Consider the following 25996-nt stretch of genomic DNA (forward strand, 5'->3'; position numbering starts at 1 on the left):
CCCAAAAATTAACAAATTGATGTCAAAGTGACCATAGAGATGTTTAAGTACTTAAAGTTGGAATATACAAAATATTTGATTTGAATTATTTGATCAAAAATATTTAATATTTAATTTCAAAAATCGAATAGTTATCTGATTTTTAAAAACCGGAGAATTCGAAACGATTATCTGATATTCCAAAATTAACATTTTTACTATTATTTGATATATCCAAAATATTCAATGTCCAATTTTTAAAAGTACATAGATATACAACAAAGACATGCTGTTATTGGACGACCATAAAAATTGTTCAAGCACTTGCCAAGCAACAACTTCTTCATGTGAGTGTTATGCACTCCAAAAGTTAATGTTCCAACTTCCAAAGTCCAAATGATCCAAGACAAATAGTTAAACCATCTTTGTCCTTCTCATGTCTTGACTACATTTCTAAAGTTGGGCACTCCTTTTTTCTTGTCAAACACAATACTACATTCACCAAATAAAATAAGTCATGTTCAAAGTCCTAACCAAAAGCATATGTCAAGTAAATAATAAATGGCTTAATCCAAATAATATCACATCTCCTAATAAATTCATTAAAAATCATCTATGACTAAAATTTAAAAACATAATTGAGTTTTCACAAATTGTTTTGTGAGACACTCTTCACACATAGATTGAATAGCGTAATTAATTCAATTATTAACATATTGACTTCTTATTTTGAGGTCTTTCTACCAAAATACGATCTCTCACAAGAATAGCTTTACATCGACTCAAGTTTCGTTTGTCAACTACGGTGAAAGGCACTAGGCAGATGAATCAGAGAGGGAAACCTTTTCCTTTTTTTCTTTCGTAATACTTCACTAAAAATGCAAAAATTTAATAACTTTATGAACTGCAAACTCACATAGAAATTAAAATAAGAGATAAAAAATAATGTGTTTATTATAATTACATTTCAAGACAATTAACAATCATTAATATGATTTGTTATGTACATTATATTACATACTTCTATATGCTACATTTGCTGGTAAGCTAATAATCTAGAAGACTAAAAAGTACAATAAATGGTAATTAAATATTTACAAAACGCATTTTTCAAAGATTATTGATGCGCTAAAAATCATTTTTCTACCATGCATAATTATGCATCCCTAATATTTCATACACGATCACAGAATTGTTGAACACTTCATATGAAAATGCATGGGAACAATCTAATGAAATACTTCAGGAGATGTATAAAACTCTCCTTCATGGAACATCGGTCTTAAATCTTCGTCCTTCATGAAGTCCAAGGGAAAGCAAACTATGTGTCCCTTGACAGATTTTAACATCTCAGAAGGGTCTGATGTCCTAAGCAGGCCATCTTCATAGAACTTCACCACTTGAGGCGCTACGCCAAAATCTATGGTTGTGTACTCCAAATTCTCTGTCAATTGTGACATTTTCTGTCTAAATGCATTCCTATACAGAGGATTATGACACCAAATAGGGGCATTTAGAAAGCTATACTTAAGATTGCAAGTCCATAATTTTTTGAGGGGCGGGGAGGAGAGAAAAAAGAGAGCGTACTTTGAGTGTATTTGATCATTAGGTGTACATCCAAAGACGGTCTCATAGACTATGGTATTTGCCTGAAAAAAATGAACAGACAGGATATGATTAGAGTACTTAGTAGTTAGTACTATAGAGTAAAAATGTGGTACGAAACACTGGTGCGGTAACGAGAGTGATGCGGTTATTGTAACGCCTATGTATCAGTCCAAATCATAAGGTATCCTTTGATACGGCCCAAAACCTGATTTTTTTACACCATTACAACGAGGGAATTAAATATCGGTTCGTTGTTTTTGAAAATCTTTACAATGTGGCCGACGTGATGGGATGCGGCCTTGTTATTACACTATGGCTAGATACAATAATTACCAATATAAGGTAGAAACCAACTGCATGTTCAACAATGAGTTTGAGCAGCGTTTTAATGTTGGGTCAAATCATATGTATAATTATAATAGGAATACAAAATGAAAAAACAGTAAAACGATATAAATTTATGTATTCTATGATATCGACTACTGTTTCAAAAAATGGGGGTACAACTGCATCTCCATTTACCTCAACTGACTACATCAGTGCTTCAATAAAAAGTAGGAATCGGTATTGTATCAATATATATGAAGGAGCAAACAATAAGTATTGATGGGAGGTGAGCTCATAAACTAATCAAGGAGCTAATCCATAATGGAAAACTATAATTAAGTCTAGGCTTCTGGCTTCCTTTCTGCCCCCTCATGTGTTTTATGTGCCTACTAAGCTGTGTATTTCAGCATCTAATTTGAATCGGTCATTGCTAATTACATCTTCCTTTATCCTTGACTTCTTATCCTCAATATATTTCCTCGTCAGTTCAACAAGAATAATAGTATCTATAAGACTATAACAGTTGCAGTTGCTGCATTCAGTTATGGTTTGTTTAGTTACTGATAAGCCATCTAGAAAAAAGTAGTAACATATCTCAAGAACTGCGAAGATTTTTAAAGACAGGACATGTGTTCTCAGGTCCACACCTTATGTCTATGTTCTAAATAGTGAATTGAGAGTGAGATACAAGATTCACAGAGCCGATGTACTATGTAATAGCAGTATCCAAATGGGTTGCACTTTTCACTCCCTTCTGTTCCAGAAAATTCAACCGCAACATGCATCCTGATTACATTACTATTGTTTTGGAACTATACTTGCAATGATACAGTTGTAAAAAGAACCATATCGTTGACACGTACCTTGGCAGTTTCCATCCATAAACTTTTGTATGTACTGTCAGCCACAGGATCTCTGATCTGATTTATCTACATGAGTAAAATCCACATGCAAAAATAAGAATTCCATCTACACCTCATAGTTGAAAATAAGTATGACAAACTGGAACAATGGAGTAGAGTAAGGGAGGTAATCTTACCTCTCCGGCAGAGAGACCAAGATGCTCAGCCCATAGGGAAAGCCGGAGACTTGAGCTAAATTTCCCAGCCATCCATAACTGTCCATTCATAGATGACTCCAGGAACTCTTTATCCTCAATAACAACTCCAATCTATACAAAGGAGTTGAAGTTAGATACTAATGGCCAACGCCAAAACTAACCAAATCTGAAGCTGAACAAATACCCCCAGAATAAATTAACTTCAAAAGAAATATCCCAAATCAGTGTTTCCTCAAGAAGATTCATCATTCCGAATCAATTGCTCTTAAAATTTTACAGGTTCGAGGATCAAGGGCATAAAACTCAATGCTACTGATCAATAATGGTCATGAAGTAGCATTTCTTTCTTAGATCATTAATTAATTCTCAAGCAAACTTCAATAACATCAAAGAGTTAACTAAACAACTTCCTCCACTATAAAAACTGATTTTCTTGTAAAAAATAGCCATGGAGTAATGGATGTTGTTATTGACAAAACTGTATTGTTTGTGCGTCAAAAGAATTGAATTAAATTCATAGTGTCCTATATCCTCTCATAAATTTGGCACATCATTTTGAAAAAGAATACTGCAAGTTGGTTATGGAGGCAAGGTACGGCAGAATAAGAGGTATCAGATGGAGTACCTCAGAGTCTCTTGATCCAAGCAAGCTCCTATCATTAATGTTGGATGATCCAACCAAAGCAATGCGATCATCAATTATCATCACCTTACTGTGGACATATACCTGCAATCATCATAAATCAGCTTGTCAGAAACAAAACATCAAATTATCCTTCCTAATTATGCAGGATAGTTAGCAGATAGTTAGCATAGCAATGCTTTTTTCTCATAGTTCATCTAGTTTGTCTGTAGGATACCTTTGTTAATAAACATAAATTTTCTCACTAAATTGATAAACACTGTAGTATATGGACCCAACATCACCAACTTGCTATTGTGTTCTTTTGATCCCATAAGCCAGAAAAAACTACTCCGTAGCCCGTAGTCCATACTATTGAGAAACTACTTTCTGTACAAGAAAGAAGGAGATGGACCTCATGGTAGGTTTTGAAAAGAATATCCCACATCAGCAGGTGAACATTGGTTGCAAGCAAGCATTAGAATAAAAACAAACTCTGAAAACATTTGAAGGCATCTTTGCGCTTGGGGCAATGACGCAGCTAGTGAGGTAATAACCGAGGCGCGTCAATTGCTGGTTGAAAACTATTTCCAAACCCCCTCTTCGGCCTAGGCTTGTCCTCGGCCGTTGAGAATTTCTGGAAGGGCTCCCTTTTACTAGGGTAAAGCCCTACGATTCTTAGTTAAATTTATTTTAAAATCAAGTACAAATATGATAACAATTCATTTTAAAACTGACGTGGGATCAATGCTTTATATTTCAATTTGTATAAAGAACCTCCCAAATAAAATTTTAAAAGCCCTGATGTGATGGTATGAGTAAAATCTGAGGCATAAGACATGAAAATTATTTCACCTGGCTGGTGACCAAAGGTCCACCGTCATAAAGCCTGCCATAAGTCCTAAGGCCGTAAAATGAAATGTAATCATCAGTCTGTGAACCAAGTTCTTCCTTGAGTTTGCAGAGTATTGAGTCATCCCCTCTGCAAATGGTTCGATATTGCCAATGCATTAGGGCTCTCACAGTTGCTGCACCAGCATCGTCCATTCTGCCCTGTTTTGGAGAGAATCAAAACCAAAGGTAAGAAGAACATCTAGAATTTCCTTCCAATCCAGGATGACATTCATTGCTAATACCTGAAAGCCGGGTAGCAGAGGTATGACTATTATAACTCTCAAACATTTTTTTTGTTTGTGTGCTAGAAGTATACGCCTACGTAGAGCCTCCATGACTCGATTCCGAATTATGGCATCTTCTTCAAGACCTGATATGAAAAATTGGTTCTGCAGCATCACGAGGTAAAAAAAATATTAAGCAAGGGAGTATCAAAGAATGGAGCATGCATGGGAAGTTCACATGCTTGTTTGTTCTCCCCAACTGAAATTTGTTTCCACTAACCTACATAAAAAGAATCAGTATAAAACATTCATTAGAAGGAATAGGACTAGTTCTGCTTGACATATAAAATACAACGTACTCAGCATTCTAGCCCGCAATCAGAGCAGTTGCACCTTATATTTGGATCCTTAAACGATAACATTCATTTCCCAATGCCATTATGTGGCTCCATCTAGGCTCCCATTTAGACAAGGTTTGGGGGAAGGAAGTAAGCAACCCTACCCCTGAGAATTGTGATAACAAAGAGGTTGTTTCACATTGGCCCTTGATAGAATACATATGCAACTCCACAATTCACATGAATAAGTGCATATGATCTAATTAGCTGTTTTACTATAAACCATTGAGATCTTAAACCAATGTTTACTCTAGTTAAAAGCTCAGCATATTTACCACAAAAAATTCAGTTTAAAGCTCAATCAGCTACCTCAATATAGATAAAGTGTTCTGCTTGCTCAATGAGGGCACAGTAAGCTCTGTGAATACTATCTTCATCTTGGCTTGTTCCAGCAGACCACTGACTGACACTTCTGATAATCTGGGCATTGTAATTACAATTAGAAAATGATTTCTGTTTGAGCATTGGATATGTGTCCAAATCCAGAACACCAAAGTAACGACAAATCCAGAAAGAAAAGCAAAAGTGCCGAGCCATATATTCAAAGATGAACGGTAAACTGAACAGTTAAACAAAAATCTACCACAGATAATTGACTTACATATTGATGTAATGACATGGGAAAATGGGATTTGTTTAATTGGATAGCAAGGATTTTTTTAACGAAATTTAAATTAGAATATACACTTTATCAAGTTTTGATCCAGGAGATTTAAGGGAAAGGTGGCCTACTTTATCTGGAAATCTAAAGTCACATTTTGATTAAGCAGCTCACTCCATTGTGAGAACTCCCTTAAGTAGTGGTGTTTATCAGTCTTGGGTCTTTATGTGTGCCTAATAAGCATGTCAATTGAGTCTGATTTTTGTGAATAAGTCATTTGTTAGGTTTGGGTCATACTTGAGATATGGTAAATCGGAGCTTAAATGAACAACTCTACCTTTTGAGCATAGAAATCTAGATGGTTAGTAATTAGTAGAAGAAAGAAATTTTGTGGTGACACTAAAATGTTTCATATAGGCATCACAAAAAAAAAAACTCCCAACAACATCATGCATTTCTCTATAGACGACAGTGTCAACATACTGCAATCAGAAGATACCTGGCAATGACAGAAGGTGCGAGGACCAATTTGTAAAGGTTCACTTGTGTATTTAACCTCATCCTGCTCCTGTGCTTCCCACCAGTCAACTGAATTCTGATTAGAAGAGGGAAAAATGTGATCAAATATGTTGTCATATTGAACTTGATCTACTATCTCATGAATCTGTGTATGCTGGGCTAGAGATTCAGCTTTAACATTCTGGAAATTTGATGAACTCTCATAGTCTCTGCTTGTCCTGTCAAGACTACTCCGATTACTTTGAAGAGTATCATTACATTTAGATGTGTCTAATGCTTCAGAATCTTGAGGCAAAAGCAGTGGAACATCCAGCTCTGGCGATTCAGGTGTATATAGATCCCCATTTTTTACATTTCCCCGTTGTTTCTCCTCATTATTTGGGACATTTATCTCTGTACTTCTTACATAGTGAGGAAGGACCATGTGATGACGAGGAATGAGTAGAGGTATTGTTCGCTGATGTGGAGCTTTACTTTTCTGACATGATAATGAGGAATCAGACTGAGGGAGCTCTAAAAAAATATATATCTGCAGCAGGAAAGTGAGATATAATTACAGAATCAACCTTAGCATAGTTCCACCTCTGAACAAAATGCCTGGCAATGTCACGACAAGGTGGTCCCCAAAGAGCACATTGCACATCATGCCACGGCATACGAGGATATCTCTGCCGGTCAAGTTCATCTTTCATCATGTCTTCCCAAGAATTCGGTTCTGATTCCCTTTAAAAATGTAATTTCAAAATTTAATCAAACAAATTGATAGATTGACAAGATTCCAGACGCCTAATGTTTATAGCTTCTAAGAAGCTTAGCTAAAATGGGAATTGAAGATTTTGATGTAATGCTCAAAGCAACTTTATATTTAGAGCAATATGATAGTCCCTTGCTTCAAATCACTACCAAGTATTAACACAATTATTAAGCAATAGACTGAAACTAGTTAAGCCATAGACTGAAACTAGTTAAAGAATTCATGACTGATCACAAGATGATACACAGAATAAAATATATATTTAAAAAAGTCAGTTATAAATCAACAGATAAATCAATATTCAAACAAATTTTTTCTCACAAATGTTGCAAGTGGAAAAAGGACATAAGTCAACCTGGGGTTGTAATAGTCTTTTCCCGGCCAGTTTAGGGGAGGAAGATCACCCACTTTGTGATCAACTGTGTCATAACGGCCAAAACATAAATCGAGGCCTCCAATAAAGCATATTTGGTTATCAACAACAACGATCTTTTCGTGGTGTGACCTGACACGAGTCAAGATTAAAAAAGAAAAAAAATTAAGAGAGTGCATAAAATTGGAAAGGCAAGAGAAACATCAGACAATACAAATATAATTGCAATAGTACATTCTATGAAATTCTAAAAACTGACAAGTGTGTTTTTGGGCACATACCAGTAATAAATTCCAGTTGACATATGATCAGGGTAACGCAACACTCTCACATTCTCATGAATGTCAAGCAGTCTTCTTTTACTATAAATACTGTTAATTTTTAAAGCTATAGAAACTTCCTTGTAAAGAAGAATATAGATCTGCGTATTAATTTTAAAACGTTAGGTGGTTACCAAACATAATGCATTAGCTATTCAGGTTAAAGTTTGCAAAGAGGTATATAAACTCCATACATCTATACATAACAATGACCTCTGAAAACTTTTAAGATCATAAACTTAAGTACTAAAAAGATGTTGAAAGAGCACAGAATTTCGAAAGGTAACATAGGACACTGAAAACATTTGTCGTGCTCGCTCTCAGTAAACAGATCCCAATGCAGTTACAACATAAATTAAGTATTTAACATGGTATTTTGAACTATCCTAACCAGTTGGCTAATGTTGCTTTTTCTTTATTTCAATCCCTCCCCTTCCCACTGATTTCTTTTACTAAGAGAAGAAAAGTTTTATTACGCACATGAACTCCCTCCTTAGCCTTTGATTCAAGTAAGATATCGAGTCGGGAGGTCTTATGATTTGTAAATGGACGCCTAAGATATAGCTCCGGACAAAGCCACCAGCCAGTAATAAATATCTGCACAGAATTCCATACGTTTGTTATATACTTATATAAGACCATCAGCTTAAGTTCTACCTGGTGTAAGGAACAAACCTCTGTGTTAGCATTCTCTATGGCTGCAGCAATAGCATCAAATGCTGATTCTCCATCTATGAACCATTGAGCCTCACTTCCATCCACCCATTTCCTTGGGGGTGCAAAAGAACCAAAACGATGAGGATGGCACCAACCCTCGGATGGCTTTTGAACAGCATCATTAATTGCTGCTATCCAGTCTTTCACTTTGCTACTGCTGGAAGTTCTCATGGTTAGGTTCCAGTTGCCACAAGAGATCTAATAACATGTTTCAAAAAATCATCATAACATATCTACACATAACAGCACATCAGTGCTATTGAAAGAATCGAAAATGTACTGTCTAAAGCACATAGATCTAAGCTAACATGCAGACCGTAGTCATGCACAGCAGTTTGGACAAGCAACTTTGCTTTTTTCTGAACATCTTGTTTCAAATCCAAGGGTATAATCTATAATGCTCATTATCTTCACTTAGACATTAATCTAAGTGACAATTTGATAGAGTATATAAGATATATAGGGACCTCAATTGTCAACTTAAACTTTTGGTTGAATTAGTTCCTTTATATGATATCAAAAGCCCATGTCACGAGTTTGAATCTCATCCACCCCTCCTTTCAAGTGGAATTATTAGCACCAAGTTGACCTCTGGAAACATACCTTAAATGCATACTGCAGCGGTTTGTGGCTCTTAGTCTCATGAGCCAGATATACTTTTTCACTATTTGAGGATGGTAAAAAATCAAAAATGATTATGTCCATTAGTTTCACATCAAGAGGATCTTCTAGGAAGGCCAAAAATCCTGGTTTAAGTACAGCCCAGACCTGCATGAAGGTAAAGTGGGGCTCATGTTAGCTCTCAAAAAGAACATAAAAAACAATAAATTAGTATGTGAAGCACTTGGCACCTTTTGCCATCTGCAGCAACCAAACAGCCGACAAGGCCAGCACTTTCTAGCAGCATCTTTTCTCGGTGTTCTCACTAGATGTTTCACCAACACGTAATCCTCTTTTAGCTTTGGGCCATACTCTTGTAAAAATGATAGCTTGGAGACCTCCAAAAATTTGCACACCTGAAATTCAAAAATACTCATCATAATTCATATGAAAAGTGAGAAGCATAGCATGAAATTTTATTAAAGACAAACAAGATATCCATGAGAAAGAGGAACAAATGGAAAAAAGCAGCTGAACCTAAGGGATGTACAACAACATGAAATGGCAATATCTTTAGCTTTCAAACAAATTATTTAGTTACCGTGACAAAACATATAGATATAGGTTGAAATAAGAGCTAAAACCACATGTTTTTGCTTCAACTTAACAAGACAACACATATAATAGTGAAAAAATTTCGAGACAGATGCCATGTTCACACAAGGAGCTGACAAAACTTTGAAATGGCCAAAATAATGAGATAGCTTGCATTGAAGAAAGTTGGTAGCCCACCAAAAAAATCTTCCAAAACATATTTGCTACTGATTCAAAACATGCAATTGCCTAAGGAGAAATCTATCAACGTGTTGAAATGTATGCCAACTGTCGATTACAAAAGAATTAAAATGTTTGTATTTTGGAGAAGAATGTTTATCATCTCAAGTTTTTAAAAGTTGCATTCTGCAGCTTCTACTAACCTGACGAGAATTTACAATATCTAAACTGCCTAAAAAATGATTCAAATATCCTTGCATTGCGATTTTTGCATTGTCTGCCATTGACTGCTGCCTTCCAATTGATGGAGTAATGATGGAAAAGGCAGCTCTAGAAGGAATGTTGCTGCATGAGAGAGCATGTATAAAACAAAGTTAAGAATGACAAGTGTTCCTGACATCTAAATATTCAAAGAACAAGGAACTAAGAGTCACTCACTGATGTCGTGAACTTCCATCTCGATGAAAGCGAACGTCATCTTCAAAATCATCGTCATCATGCATAACTGCTGCATGATCTAATATTCCGAGGTTCTGTAGCCATTCTTTCACCTTTAAAAATAGCAGTAAAATTAAATATGTCAGAGCCTCATAAAAAAATGAAGGGGTCATTAACTTTATCAGTTAAAAAAAAAGCTTATCAGTTCCAGACACATCGTAACTCAATAACAACAAACAAGAATGTTTCTGCAGATTAAAAAAGGCCCATATTTAATAGGAGAAAATACAATGATAGAAGAAACTCACTAGTCAAAATCTCGTTTATTTTCACATTAAAAGATATACCTGCTCTTGCTTTTCATGGAAATCGTCAACAATTATTTGTTTCTTCAAGGCAATATGCAAGTAGAGAACTTGTGTAGCTTTCTTTTGCAACACCCACTTGAACTGGTGGAAAAAGTAACTAGAAAGCATTATTTTTCTATTATGAAGTAGAATAAGTTAAAATGAAAAAATGCACCTATGCACACTTATAGATCTGTCAAAAGTGATCACATATATTGCAAATAGCTTGACCAGAAATATGAGGATAACTAAGAATTCATAAATTTTATGAACAATCAAAGTCCAAAAGGTCATCATCATCATACCTGACGTATCCTGTTCATGTAGGGAGGGATGAAAGACAACAAACCATACCCTTATAAGGAGATAAGGAGGTTGCGGTCAAAGAGACTCTCGGCTTGAGAATGACCTGGACAAGGACACTCTACTGGCATGAAAAAAAAGCAACAAAAACACAAAGAACAAAAAAAAAACTCATAAAGAGTCCAGAAGGTATCATGACCAGTAAACAGAAAACAGTCAAACGCACCACTACACAGAGTGCCAGAAATTCAGGATGCAACATGACTTGTTAATGAACAACATTAGAAAGAAAAAAAGGAGGGAATTTCCTATATGTTACATTCTACAGGTCCTCAGTGCCTCTTCTGAGCAAAATGTCAAATCCTTATTCTCATTACCAACTGTCTGTGTTCACCCAACATGAAACTTTGAGGTATATATGTACTCTTTATGAGCCTGGATACTAGATACTCCAAGATCTTTTCCCCTTTTCTTAATTGTGTACGGAAAGCAACAAAACTACAAATGTAATTAAGATGAGAGTAGATCTATTTTGATATAGAATAGCTCTAAGTCAAAGCAACAATCTCCAGCACCCACACACAAGACAAAGCAGCAACAACCAGCTCATGGTGCAATGTGACAGTAGCAGCAAAGAGTAGAAGTGGTTAGGCAGCAAAGGATAGGAGTTGTTATAACAAAATGTCTTATTGTAACTGAATCATTGCATTCATTGTTTTAGTTGAGATTAGTAGCTTATAAATAATAGAGGCTGCAGTCCCTCATTGTAACTTGCACAGTTAAATCAAATTAATAGAAACTACTCATTCAATGATCTCTTGGCCAATTTATATCAAGGTGTCAGAGGAATCTTGCTTTGAACACCTGTGCCCTGTTCTTTTTCTTTTCTTTTTTTTTTTGGTTTCTGGGATTGATTCAATCTACAATCATTGCACCTATATTTTCTGGTTCAAGATTTTCTCTTGCTGCTGGTACTTTCTGCAGTAGCCCCCCTTCCCCGGCACCAACACAAAGACTCCAACTAAGCAGGCTAGCATCCACATATCTATTAAGCATAGTCGGACACTACTTTTTGTCATTGAAAACCTATAAACAAATGTATAGATTCGAAATGGGACACTCTAATCTTAAGGACATACATGCAACCAACTGACTCTAATCATCATATCATTTTGAAAAAATCACAAGTAACTGACTCCGATTTCCACTTAACTTACCGTTTGTATAGTAATATAGTATACATTTTCATACATCCACAGTTCACACAGTCAAGAGAAGTAGTTGACATAGATCATCTAGAATCAGAAATACATGCTTTGAAAATTCCTCTGCCCCCAACTTGATCATCTACACTTCAACAGCTACCATTTACTGATAAGGTATTGGTTTGCATCAGGGAGTGAAGGAAATCCATCACGTATACAAAGAGAACAGAAGGGTCAGCTTCTTACAGAAGATCTTAAAACAGTACACAAAGGGCTCAGCATTAGTTTTATTTTAATAGTGTAAAAATGCAGTAACGGTAGCGATTGCGGTAACGAGAGTGATGCGGTGATCATTTCACCTATATCGGTTGAAATCATAAGATACCCCTTGATGCGGCTCAAAACGCGGTTTTTTTTACACCTTTACAACGCGGGAAAAATCGGTTCGTTTATTTTGAAAGAAGGATTAAAGCTAGGGTTTAGGGTTTTGGAATACTAGTTTGTATTAAAATGTCAAATGGTTATACATGATCTATATATACAAAGTTAAGTAAGCTAAATGAGGTAATAAGACCACTATAAGTAAAAAGGTGCTAACAAACATTCCTAAGATAGCCATACTATTTTCTATATTTCTACACTCCCCCTCAAGTTAGGTTTTCGGGTCACCAATACCTAACTTGCATAAAGTCTGCTCGAATGCTTCTGAAGTAACTACCTTTGTAAGGATGTCTGCTAGTTGATCATTTGCTTCTCGAGTTTCTCCTTTATGAAATGCCTATCGATCTCTACATGCTTGGTTCGATCATGTTGAATCGAATTCTCTGATATGCTGATTACGGCTTTATTATCACTGAACAAGTTGCATGTCTTTGTCTGTGGAAAGTGTAGTTCACTCAGGAGCTTCCTTAACCATATAATTTATGTGATTCCTTTGGCAATACCCCTAAATTCTGCTTGTGCACTTGATAAGGCCACCATTTTCTGCTTCTTACTTTTCCATGTAACTAAATTTCCCCCAACTAGGGTAAAGTAACCTGAAGTGGATCTCCTGTCATCTCTATCTCCTGCCCAGTCTGCATCTGTGTAGGCGAGGAGATCTAGTGATTATTTTTCTTAAATAGAATCCCGTTGCTGCTTGTATCTTTCAGATACCTCAGAATCCTCATCACAGCTATCATATGATGTATTTGTGGTTGATGCATAAACCTACTCACTACTCCAACTGCATATACAATATCAGGGCGTGTGTGAGAGAGGTATATGAGCCTGCCAACCATTCTCTGATATTGTCCCCTGTCAACTAATTTTTCTCCTTCAATCATCTGGAGACCATGGTTCGCAACAATGGGTGTCTCTGCAGGTTTACAGTCGACCGATGAAAAAACCTCCTTTCGACCTCAGTGCTTCAATTCCAAGGAAATACTTAAGTCGTCCCAAGTCTTTCATTTTGAATTCGCGAGACAGTTGTTCCTTTAGAGTACAGATCTCTTCCTTATCACCCCCTGTAATAATCATATCATCCACGTAGATGATCAGACAAGTAATACGATCATTTTGTCTCTTGAGGAATAAAGTGTGATCAGAGTTGCTTTATTTGTAGCCAAACTTTGTCATTGCTGCGGTAAATCTCCCAAACCAGGCTCTAGGAGACTGTTTTAGGCCATGAAGAGCTTTATTCAACTTGCAGTCTTCTCCTATATTATAGTCAGGTGAGAAACTCGGAGGAGCCTTTATGTACACTTCTTCTTCAATTTTCCCGTGTAGAATGGCATTCTTCACATCAAACTGGTGTAGAGGCCAGTCTTTGTTTGCCGCAATAAAGAACAGAACTCGGATTGTATCAATTTTTTCCACCGCGGAGAAAGTCTCAGAGTAATCCACCCCATAAATCTGAATGTACCCTTGTGCTACTAATCTGGCTTTGTACCGATGAATAGTGCCATCCGCCAGATATTTGATGGTATATACCTATTTGCATCCAACTATCTTCTTTCCCTTTGGTATCTCACATCTCTCCCATGTTTCATTTTTGTCAAGAGCTGAGATTTCTTCTTCCATTGCCTTTTTCCAGTTTGGATCCCGAAGAGCTTCTTCAACCGTACGAGGCACATCATTGGAATGGAGAGAAGTATTGAAGGCAACAACTGTCTGTGAGAGATTCTCATTACTTTCTTTATTCACTGGGTATCTCGACCTTTGCGTTTCATATTCTGGATCATATCTCCTTGGAGGGATTCCTCTTATGCTCCTAGGAGGTAACTCATATCTGTCTGGGACATTGACATTGACATTGACAACACTATCATGGTTATTAGAGACAGTTTGGGGAACTTCAGAATTTACCTCCTCTGGATCAGGATGCTCATCAGATAGGACAGGAGTGGGTTAAAGAGGAGATACTATGATATCAGAAACAGTGTCGGTAGCCTCACCTACCTGCTCTTTTGGATCCGTAGAGTCACTCACAACTTGATCAGGCATAACAGGATAAACAACCCAGCTTAGGTCATCACTAGTCATAGTCATCTCCCCCTGAGGACCAGGCTGGGTGTAGTAGTAGGAATGCTCAAAGAAATCACAATCCATAGTAGTGTACATCCTGTTATGTATAGGATCAAAACACCGATACCCTTTCTGATTCACCCTATAACCAAGAAAGATAAACTTAATTGCTCGTGCTTCAAGTTTGGTCCTAGTGTGTTTGGAAAGATGTACAAAGACAACACAGCCAAAGATGCGAGGGGGTAAGGAGTGAGCAGGTGGAAGGGAGACAAAGGAACCCAAGGTGGCAAGTGGAGTCTTGTAGTTGAGAGGGCGGGATGGGAGGCGGTTGGTAAGGTACGTAGCAATAGCAATGGCCTCAGGCCAATAGGAAGGTGGGGAATGAGACTCGATGAGAAGGGCTCGAGTGATCTCTAGTAAAGTACGGTTCTTGCGTTTTGCTATCCCATTTTGTTGTGGGGTGCCAGGGCATGAAGTTTGATGAAGCATCCCATGGTCAGAGAGGAATTGTTTCATGGCTAAATTGATATACTCCCCCCCCCCCCCCCATTGTTAGAGTGCAATATTTGTGGTTTAGCATGAAATTGAGTGCACAACATATTATAAAAGGTGACAAACACAGAGAAAACTTCAGATTTATGTTTCAAAAAATACACCCAACTCATACGAGTACCATCATCCACAAACAAAACATAATGAGTAGTTATGAGTGGCAAAAACAGGGGCAGGACCCCAAACATCTGAATGTATTAGAGCAAAAGGATGAGTAGCACGAGAGCTACTAGGCAAATAAGAATGTTTCTGGCTTTTTGCCAAAACACAAGATGCACAATCTAAAGACATAACAGTGTTTCTGAAGGAAGGGAATAAATGTTTCAAATAAGATAAAGAGGGATGACCCAAACATCAATGCCAAAGCCAAAGCCAAAGGTGATGATCGGATGATCCGCGAGCAAGCATAGCTTGACTTTGTTGCACCATCTCATCCACATAGTATAAACCTCCTCGTTCAGTACCACGTCCAATGATGGTCCCGGTCTGAGCATCCTGCACAATACAACTATCAGATTTCATTAGAACAGTACAATTAAGCTTTTTAGTCAATTGACTAACAGACAAGAGTTTATGAGTTAAACTAGGAATAAGAGACAATTTTTCAAATTAATTTTCGGAGAGATTTCAACAGTCCAAGCTTGAGTCACATCAACCCGTTCCCCATTAGCGGTTTGAATTTGTGTGCAGGAAGAGGCAACAGTTTGGAGAAGGTCGGAGGGGTCATATGTCATACTATCAGTGGCTCCGCAATCGAAAATCCAAGATGTGGAGGGTATGGTTCAAGTGGGTCGTATGTGTGAAAAGGAAGTTTTTGTTTGTGGGTTGTGAGTTGGTCAGTAAGAGATAAAAAGCCCAAGAGAAGGGAAAATAGAATTATTTAGAAGGGGGTTTTGATTTGGGCCGTGGGAAGTGGAAGGCCCACACGGAGAAGGGGAAGGTATTTTGTCGGTAGGAAAAGAATTATTAGGAAGGGGTGTTGGATTTGGGCCGCGGGAATTGAGAGGCCCACACGGTGAATGGGAAGGGAGTTTGTGGGTAATTTTTTGTTTTGTAGGGCTAGGTTGTCGGTTGGGTAGAGGAGTAGGCTTAGGTTAGAGTAACGGCTATAAATAGCCTTATTTGGGGAAATTTCAACTCCTCCTTTCCTATTTTCTGATTTGTTTGTTTCTCTGTCTTCTGAGTGGGTTCTTTCACCTTTTCCTGATTGCCTTTCCTTCTCCCCTTTTTCAACTGCTGTGAGGCCGTCCCTTTCACCATTTTTGCCCGTAACCTTGCTTCCCATGCATGGTAGTGGTCTCTTACCATCATCTTTGTGGTTCACTTGTGTGGATTGAACGTCTGTTGAGGGGGTCATGAGGTTTGCCTTTCCCGGGAAGCCGTGGCCTTGATGGCGGCTTTCCTTTGCTTGGCTTCCTCCCACCACTCCGGGTACCCGATTAATTTAAAACACCCATCTTTAGTGTGTCGTAAGCCTCCACAATGACTACACTTAAGATGGTTTCGATCCTCACGCCGGGATGAAGAATTTTTCGACCGGTGTACTGCCAGACCGCTACCAATTCCTGAGGGACCATGTCCCGATGATGAATCGCCTACCATAGTTCCTCGGTGAGTTATTTCCCGTCGAATTGTAGCATAGGCTGCATCGATGGTGGGTAATGGTTCTTGATTAAGGATATCCCGTTTTTCTTTATCTAGGGAATCATTAATACCTGCCAAAAATTGATATAATCTTGCCTTTGAATAAAAGTGTTAAAAATGGTGATATCCTCTGCACACTTCATAGGGTTAGGCTGTTAGATTATGCATTACGGTTATTCTTAGGAGCAGTTACTTGTATTAGTGGTGTGTAGCAGTTACTTGTATTAGTGGTGTGTAGTGTTGCAGTTACTAGTTATTCTTAGGAGCAGTTATTTTAACACCTGTATAAATAACCATCATCAGTTGATTGAATGGAATATAAGAAATAATACAAGAAACACAAAAACCTTGCTGGTTAAACAGAAAAACATGGTATCAGAGCTAGAACGATTCTGAATCGTTCTTCGCAGCTTCATCACATACCAATTAACCTACCTTAAAATCCAACAATGGAAGATGAATCAAGAACTGTCATAGCACCAGACCAACCGGTCACAATGGGGCAGTTGTTGCAACTCTTTAAGCAGTTAAACCCCAACAAACCACCCACTGAAACCAGTACACATACCCTCCTAATCTCAGAGAAATTAACTAATCAAAATTACACAAAATGGTCCAGGCTGATGCACTTAGCCATTAGTGGACGGGATCGTCTCAATCACATCATCGACGATCCTCCACCCACAAATGACCCAGCGTACAACCAATGGATCAGAAGTGATTCAATAGTTATCTCATGGATTCTGGAGAATATAGAGTCTGATCTAGTCAATCAATATCTCGATTTCCCGACAGCCAAAACACTGTGGCAAGGGATTGAAACACTGTATAGCAGTGGGAGGGATGGCCTGCAAATTTTCGACTTAACAGTCAAAACCAACAAGATCCAACAAGGGCCAGACACCATTGAAACATACTACAGCAAATTGATTGTGTTATGGAAAGAAATCGACAGAAGACAACCAAATCCGATGAAGGATCCATGCGACATCATCATTTATAATCAAATAACTCAACAAAACAGATTATACCAGTTTTTAGGAGGCATCAATGAAACATACGACAAGGATAGAAGAGATCTCCTCCTCTTAGACCCTCTTCCCACAGTGGAGGAGGCCTATGCCAGTATCAGAAGGGAGATTCTGAGACGAGGAATCATGAAGACAAACCCCTCATCTGATTTTGAGTCACCAGACACCGGAGGGATTTTTTCAGTCAAGGGGAAATCTTACCGGAGGGAAGATGAAAGATCTCACCTGAAGTGTACCTATTGTGGTGGTACTAGGCATACAAGGAACGAATGTTTCAAACTCGTGGGGTACCCAGAGTGGTGGCCGGATTCAAAGAAGAGGGGAGAAAGAAAACCGGCGGCGCGTTTTTCAGATCAAACTCGTATGGGAAAGGCAGCAGTAGGATGGCGCCAAGAGAGATCCACAACCATGGAAGAAGGAGAAAAACCAGGTGAAGCCATGAACGTTACAGGCAAGGAAGAAGGTATCAGAAACCCTAAAGGAGGCGCCGTGAGAAGAAGAGAAAGGAGTGAGGGAAGGGAAGACCCCCCACCTCCTTTTAAAGGAGATGGATCAGAAACCGTAAAGGAGGGGGGGTCACGTGGCTCGTTTTGTGAAGTCCAAGAGTCACGTGGCTCATCATCTTCCTCATCCCACATTTTTTCTGTTTTTTCGTCCTCATTTAATACTTCGTCTTATTTTGATAAGGGTTGGATAATTGATTGTGGTGCCACCGATACAATGTCGTATGACCCGAACGATTTTTTGACTCGTGACACCCCTATAAAAACCCTTATTAAAACAGCCAATGGGGAAAGGATTAAAGTGAGCGGAGCTGGAACAATCTCTCTTACAGAAAATCTTACTTTAAAAAATTGTTTATTTGTCCCCGACTTGTCTCATAAATTATTGTCAGTAAGCCAACTTACTAAAGATCTTGGTTGTTCTGTTCTCATTGAGCCCGGATGTTGTACTGTGCAGGATGCTCGGACAGGGAAAGTCATTGGGCGTGGTATTGAAAAAGGTGGATTATACTACTTGGAAGGGGAGACTCAAAAAGGCAAAGCTGTTCTTGCTCGCGGGTCAGAGGAAAGACAACTGTGGACATGGCATCGACGTTTGGGGCATCCATCAATAGGGTATTTAGGAAAACTTTTTCCTCAATTTCTAAGACTAAAAACTGATTTCAAGTGTGAAACTTGTATTCGTGCAAAAAGTCATAAACACTCATACTCTACTAGTTTGAATAGAGCTGATTTACCTTTTATACTGATTCATTCTGATGTGTGGGGTCCCGCACCCGTCATAGGGTTACATAGTTTTTCATATTTTGTCACATTTATTGATGATTGCACCCGGATGAGTTGGATTTACTTCCTCAAGCACAAATCGGAAGTATTTCATGTGTTTGTTGAATTTTATAATATGATATGTACTCAATTTCAAACTCAACCCCGCATGTTTAGAACAGATAATGGTGGAGAATATGTTAATTCAAACATGCAACAGTTCTTTAAACAAAAAGGGCTTATACACCAGACCACTTGTCCCAATACACCTCAACAAAATGGAGTAGCCGAACGGAAAAATCGCACACTTCTTGAAATGACTCGTGCGCTTATTCTTGATTCTCATGCTCCAACTTATCTTTGGCCTGAAGCCATCGCCACTGCTAATTACCTTACCAATAGACTTCCGTCAAAGAGCCTCCAATACCACACACCTCTAGCCACCCTTCAAACCTATTTCTCCTTACCTTCCTCACATACTCTACATCCTCGTGTTTTTGGGTGTATAGTTATTGTTCACTGTCCAGCGAGAGTAAGAAACAAATTCGAACCGAGAGCAGTCAAATGTGTCCTTATTGGGTATGGGAGGAATCAGAAAGGTTATCGGTGTTATGATCCCCTGACTAGAAAGATCTATACCACCATGGATTGCGAGTTCATTGAGAATGAATACTACTACCACCCTCTTCGATGTCAGGGGGAGAATCACAGTGACGATCTCAGATGGTTAATCAGTCCACGGCTGTCCAACTTAGACCCAAAAGACCAAGTGGGCAATGCTACAGAGTCACCCCACCAAGACGTTTTCTCCACTCCTCTACCATTACCAATCCTGTCTGATCATCAGGTAAGTCATACAGTTCTCGATAGTACTATTGCTCCAGACAACACTAATACTGATAATATAAGTGATGATCATGTGAATGAAGAAGTTGTTACAGATACAGTTGAAACAGGGAATCATGATAGCCAAGGTATTGAAGGTGAATCATATATGTTACCTCCTCGCTCCACTCGAGGGGTCCCTCCAAGAAGGTATGATCCTGAATATGAGGCACAACGTTCAAGATATCCTATAGAGAAGTCTTCCAAATCAGGTAATTTGTCACAAAGTGCCTTAGCGTTTAAGGTCAATTTAGATACAACCAAGAGCCCAAGAACAGTAGAAGAAGCCCTTGTATCTGCACATTGGAGGAAGGCGATGGAAGAAGAGATTAATGCTCTTAACAGGAATGGCACATGGGAGAAATGCATCCTACCGAAGGAAAAGAAAGTTGTCGGGTGCAGATGGGTATTCACGATCAAGTACAAATCAGATGGCACGATTGAAAGGTACAAAGCTCGATTGGTGGCGAAAGGATACACTCAGACATATGGGGTTGATTACTCAGAAACCTTCTCTCCTGTTGCTAAGATTGATTCAGTTCGAGTTCTGTTCAGCATTGCAGCAAACTTAGACTGGCCCCTACACCAATTTGATGTTAAAAACGCATTTCTACATGGAGATCTACAAGAAGAGGTGTACATGGAAGCTCCACCAGGGTTTACATCAGGGTTCTCGGAGAATGAGGGATGCAAATTGAGAAAGGCTTTGTATGGGCTGAAACAATCTCCCAGAGCGTGGTTTGGAAGGTTTACCTTTGCAATGAAGAAATTTGGCTACAGGCAAAGCAATTTAGATCACACCTTGTTCCTTAAACGAAGAGAAGGCAAAACAACGTGCTTGATAATTTATGTCGATGACATGATCATTACCGGGGATGATAGAGATGAAATTGCAATTCTGAAGGGAAAGTTATTTCAAGAATTTGAGATGAAAGATCTAGGTAGGCTGAAGTACTTCCTAGGGATTGAAGTTCTTAGATCAAACAGAGGAATTTTCATATCCCAAAGGAAATATGTTTTAGACCTGTTAACTGAAACAGGGATGCTAGATTGCAAGCCTATCGAGACACCAATGATGATGAACCATGGACTACAGATGATCGAAGGAGGAAAGTTAGCTGATCGCATGCAGTATCAACGCATGGTAGGGAAGTTGATCTACTTAGCTCATACAAGACCAGATATTGCATATGCAGTAGGAATAGTCAGCAGGTTCATGCACAAGCCTCAGGTTCAACATATGGACGCCGTTTATAGGATTCTAAGGTACCTTAAGGGATGTCCTGGTAAGGGAGTATTTTATCAGAAAAATGGTCATCTTGATCTTGTGGCATATACAGATGCAGATTGGGCAGGTGATAGGGATGATAGAAAGTCAACTTCAGGCTACTTTACTTTTTTGGGAGGAAATCTAGTCACGTGGAGGAGCAAGAAACAAAAGGTGGTGGCCATGTCGAGTGCAGAAGCCGAATTCAGAGGTGTAGCAAAGGGAATCACAGAAGTCCTGTGGCTGAGAAAGTTACTTACTGAACTAGGATTCCCTCCTAAAAGGAGTTGCGAGCTGTACTGCGATAATCAAGCAGCTATCAATATTTCAGAAAATCCGGTTCAACATGATCGCACCAAACATGTAGAAGTGGACAGGCATTTTATAAAGGAGAAATTAGAAGCCCAAGTAATCAAGCTTCCGCATGTAAAGTCCAAAGATCAGCTAGCAGACATTCTTACAAAGGCAGTTGGAACTCATTTTTTTGAAGAGGTTCTGTGCAAGTTGGGTGTTGGTGACCCTACGACCCAACTTGAGGGGGAGTGTTAGATTATGCATTACGGTTATTCTTAGGAGCAGTTACTTGTATTAGTGGTGTGTAGCAGTTACTTGTATTAGTGGTGTGTAGTGTTGCAGTTACTAGTTATTCTTAGGAGCAGTTATTTTAACACCTGTATAAATAACCATCATCAGTTGATTGAATGGAATATAAGAAATAATACAAGAAACACAAAAACCTTGCTGGTTAAACAGAAATTGATATAATCTTGCCTTTGAATAAAAGTGTTAAAAATGGTGATATCCTCTGCACACTTCATAGGGTTAGGCATCCTTCAATCTATCTCTTTCCAAAGTATATTCAGCTTCCCAAAAAAGACTTCGATGGAGTCTTTTACTTGTACGAGGGTGGCGGCTTTTGTACTTAGATCGAAGATCTGAAGTTCATCTCTGCCACTACTAAGGAGGGTTTCAATCCCTTTCCAAAGGTCCCTAGCAATGGTATAATCTAAGAACTGGTTCACTAGATCTGCATCTATATTCTCTATAATCCAAGAGAATACTGTTGAGTCTTGTTGGGCCCAGGTCCGGTATTGGCGACAGGGGCGGCGGTGATGTGACTAAGCCGTCCCCTACCACCAATGGCAATTTGCATTAGCATGCACCACTTTGTGTAATTGTTATAAGTCAGTTTTTCAGTTATTCTGACCATTGATGTGGGGTTTTCTGTGAAAGTGATTGTTTGTTTAGTTTTTGGAATAGCTGAAACATTTGCTCCACTTGGTCCATGGAGATCATTTGAGTGTTTGTGATTACACCAAAAGGTTCGGCCATTACTAGTAGATGATGAGACCAGCAAGGTAGTTTGTGATCATTTGAACCTTGCGGCTCTAATACCGTGAAAGAAGGATTAAAGCTAGGGTTTAGGGTTTTGGAATACTAGTTTGTATTGAAATGTCAAATGGTTATACATGATCTATATATACAAAGTTAAGTAAGCTAAATGAGGTAATAAGACCAATACAAGCAAAAAGGTGCTAACTTCCTAAGATAGCTATACTGTTTTCTATATTTCTACAATTCTATCAACTTGTATTAAAGGACATCAGCTCTTGTATTTACTGATTCTCAGGAGTTGAAGTACTAAGTCAACAGTTTGTGTGCTGCAGTTCGTGTGCTTTGCTTCTTGGCTTATTAAGAAAGGAGTATTTTTAGTTAGTTAAAAGTTTGTTATAACTAACTCTTGATAGTTTGTTATTTGTCCTAGTAACTACTTTTGTACTAGTCTCTTTGATCAGTGATTGCTATATATAGAGTCAGTGCTATGTAATATCTTCATCTTTCTGATTCAATGAAATGTTTCTTTTTTAATGTTCCTTTCATATATTTAGGAGTATATTAAGGTATGTATATATTGTGCATATTTTCTTTACCTTATTTAGTTTTGGTTAGCTAATTATTTTTAACAGAAGGTTTTGTCTCATTATTGGAATAACACAAAATCATGTAATAAAAAAAATGAAAAGAAAAGAAATGTAATGGTATATGTGAATGCATTTAAATCCTACCAAGCTAAGCTTGAATAACACATTATCCAAATTCTACCATGACTTCTAGCCAGTGGAATGAAGCCTTTTTTCCTAAAAAAAATCAGCAATAAATAAAGTATAATTAAAATTCCAATTACAACTAATATAATCAATTTAAGACAAAATTATTAAAAATCACATTCCAACAAAATTAACAAACATTAAAAATCACATACCAAAACAATCAAATTACTTCAATAATCAACAATTTTTCAAAACAAAAATAAACATTACATTAACAAAAATATAAAATCGAAGAGAGAGAGAGAGAGAGAGAGAGAGAAAAGAACCTGCTTGTAGTGAACTTCTATGGTGTAAGAAAGAAGTAGAGGGGTAAAATCGCTAACATCAGGTCTAGAAACAGACAATATGGTAGCCGTTGGAAGTTCCTCAAATATCGGAGGGTTAATCGCCATATCATCTGAGCTTTGTCTGAATGACGTCGACGGCATTGTTCTGTAGTAACGCCGGTCGTTGTCACCGAGAAAATGCTCCGTCACAGACATCAGCGATTATTGCAAATACTTCGAAGAAATAAAGCGTCGGTTTTGAGTTTTGACGTTTTGTGAGTAGTGTCGAAAAAGAAGATGAAATGTTGTTGCAGAGTTATGCTGATGAAGAAGAGGAAGACGAGAGGAGTTTGTTGTGCGCCAAATGTGAAGAAGTTAGAAAGGATTTGAAGGTGGGGACCACAATTATCATTTTTGTTGTATTATTTGAATTATTTTTTGGAATTTTAGGATGGATTTGTTGGAATTTGGAATTACTTATTTGGAATATTCTTTTTCTAAGTTTTTTTCTCTCAATTTTTTCTCGTTTAATTTATCTATTAATTGAGAGTGTTAAGATATTATAAAGCCTTATATTACAATAATAATTATATTAATAAATAATATTAAAATTAGTTTATTGACTTCATTATTTGCATTAAGATGAGATACTTAAAAAAAATATAAAGTATTAAAATATTTTCAGTAAATTAACACATATTAATTTATATACTGCATTGGAGAAATTCTTAAACATTTAAGATACACAAAACACCAAATATTTATAAACAAAATTATCCAAGAAATTGCGACCACGATTTGACTAATTTACTTTTTTTATAATAAAATCATAAATAATTATAATGATGAATCTAAAATCGTCAAATCCACCTAAAACTTTAAAATTTATGAGATATATAAAATGATAAATACAGCATATAATGACATTCCAAAATTATTATTTTTATAGGAAAAGGGTTTAAAATAGGTATAAAATTATTACATAGATGTTAAATTTTATTAAAAAAATACTTTATTTAAATTGATGGGTGGGCTATTCGAAATCAAACTAGTCTCGAACCGTCCCGAATTGAAACCACTTGGAACAAGTTTTGAGATAGTTTGACTGTGATTTCATGAAAGTTCCAAAATCTTAGCTGATAGGATCGCACAACCGCTTACAAAAATCGAACCAGAGCCGACTTTATGAAATCAAACCGAATGATTCAGTGGAACTGAACCGAAACCTGTATGTTCTCTTGAACTACCCAAATTAGTCGTTTGCTATATATATGTGATGCATTTGACATTCACATCCACATCATCTCCTTGTACTCTTTCTAATTCTCTCTACTTATTTTCATTAATTTTTTTAAGATATACTTATTCTCATTAATGCTTACTATTTAATTACACAATTATTTTCTTAATTACCTAATTAATATCTTAATTTTAATTTTTTTTAATTTACCAATATCAATTGACCAGAAAGGGCCACTAAGAAAGTCTTCCCAAACTAGCCCAAAACTAGTGTTGTTACCGGAGTATATTAAAAGAAAGTGTGGTATAATCGTTTGAGAATATCCATTTAATGATATGCTTGTTCAACCACGAATATGCTAAAAGTCCTACGTGTTCAATAATTGATGTGGCCGCAAGTCCGCAATTCACTTATCCTAATACTTCACTTTTTTTAAATTTTGAATCCTATTATTAGTAATTAGATTTAGATATAGTGATATTAAAATCTACCCAAATTTTTATATAAGACGATCTCACAGTGAGATATATCTTATAATTGGGTTAAATAGCCTAATAATAGAAACTTTTAACTTACGGTCTTCTTGTTTTGAGGTTGTCTCACCGTGAGACCGTCTCATACAAGACAGGTTGAAAAATCTAATACTATATATTTGAAAATTTATAATTGACTCAAATTTAATGTTTGATAAATTAATTTCATCACTGTTTTAAAAGTAAGTAAAATTAAGAATTTGAGTATAATTATCAAATTTTATCATCTTCAAATTCTTCCTTTATGATTTCATAATTGAAATCTATAATTTCAAATTATTTGTTTATTGTTTTCAAACACAACCTAAAACATTTGGCGCAACATTGATGTGCAGTTTAAAATTTGTAATTTATAGTGCAATCGACGAACGAGACGTACATACATGTGGGAGAGGATGATTAGTGCAATAATAGAGCATAAATAACTAAAACACAAGGATTAGACATATGATGAAACCTTTAAACATAACCTAGAACATTATGTATATATATAACACAAATTAAGAGTCAAAGCACCAAAAAAACTAATAGACAGGCACTAATGTACACTGCTTACATCCCAACTCCATTTAAGTTCATTTCTTGCCTTTCATAAGAGTCTTTACTCTCCTTTAATCTAAATCTTTTCTAT

General features: G+C 37.2%; 1 protein-coding gene and 1 non-coding gene across 9 annotated transcripts; one reads left to right on the forward strand and one right to left on the reverse strand.

Moving 5' to 3' along the window:
* Window positions 1-881: 881 nt before the first annotated feature.
* LOC130817351 (phospholipase D zeta 1-like) lies at window positions 882-24063 on the reverse strand. 8 transcript variants are annotated; one of them, XM_057683000.1, is made up of 21 exons: window positions 23593-23732; window positions 23282-23353; window positions 15468-15615; window positions 10556-10657; window positions 10209-10321; window positions 9974-10115; window positions 9248-9412; window positions 9000-9164; window positions 8355-8594; window positions 8160-8276; window positions 7641-7780; window positions 7342-7491; window positions 6799-6955; window positions 6213-6710; window positions 5422-5532; window positions 4733-4879; window positions 4452-4649; window positions 3600-3701; window positions 2954-3085; window positions 2778-2843; window positions 882-1628 (listed from the first exon to the last, which is right to left on the reverse strand). In XM_057683000.1, the coding sequence occupies exons 2-21, from the start codon at window positions 23302-23304 to the stop codon at window positions 1209-1211; spliced, it is 3336 nt and encodes a 1111-aa protein (XP_057538983.1). In that variant the 5' UTR covers window positions 23305-23353; window positions 23593-23732; the 3' UTR covers window positions 882-1208. The 8 variants fall into 8 exon arrangements, with proteins under 8 accessions (XP_057538983.1, XP_057538986.1, XP_057538988.1 ...); XM_057683005.1 differs by lacking the exon at window positions 23593-23732 and adding an exon at window positions 12076-12229 and having other exon boundaries at window positions 884-1628; window positions 12782-15628; window positions 23282-23352; XM_057683003.1 differs by lacking the exon at window positions 23593-23732 and having other exon boundaries at window positions 883-1628; window positions 15468-15628.
* LOC130819581 (U4 spliceosomal RNA) lies at window positions 4111-4265 on the forward strand. The gene has a single exon (XR_009044619.1). It is a non-coding gene; the product is annotated as a U4 spliceosomal RNA (small nuclear RNA).
* Window positions 24064-25996: the final 1933 nt, after the last annotated feature.

This window comes from Amaranthus tricolor, chromosome 7 (assembly GCF_026212465.1).
Source record: "Amaranthus tricolor cultivar Red isolate AtriRed21 chromosome 7, ASM2621246v1, whole genome shotgun sequence".
In the NCBI taxonomy this organism is placed as follows: Eukaryota; Viridiplantae; Streptophyta; class Magnoliopsida; order Caryophyllales; family Amaranthaceae; genus Amaranthus; species Amaranthus tricolor.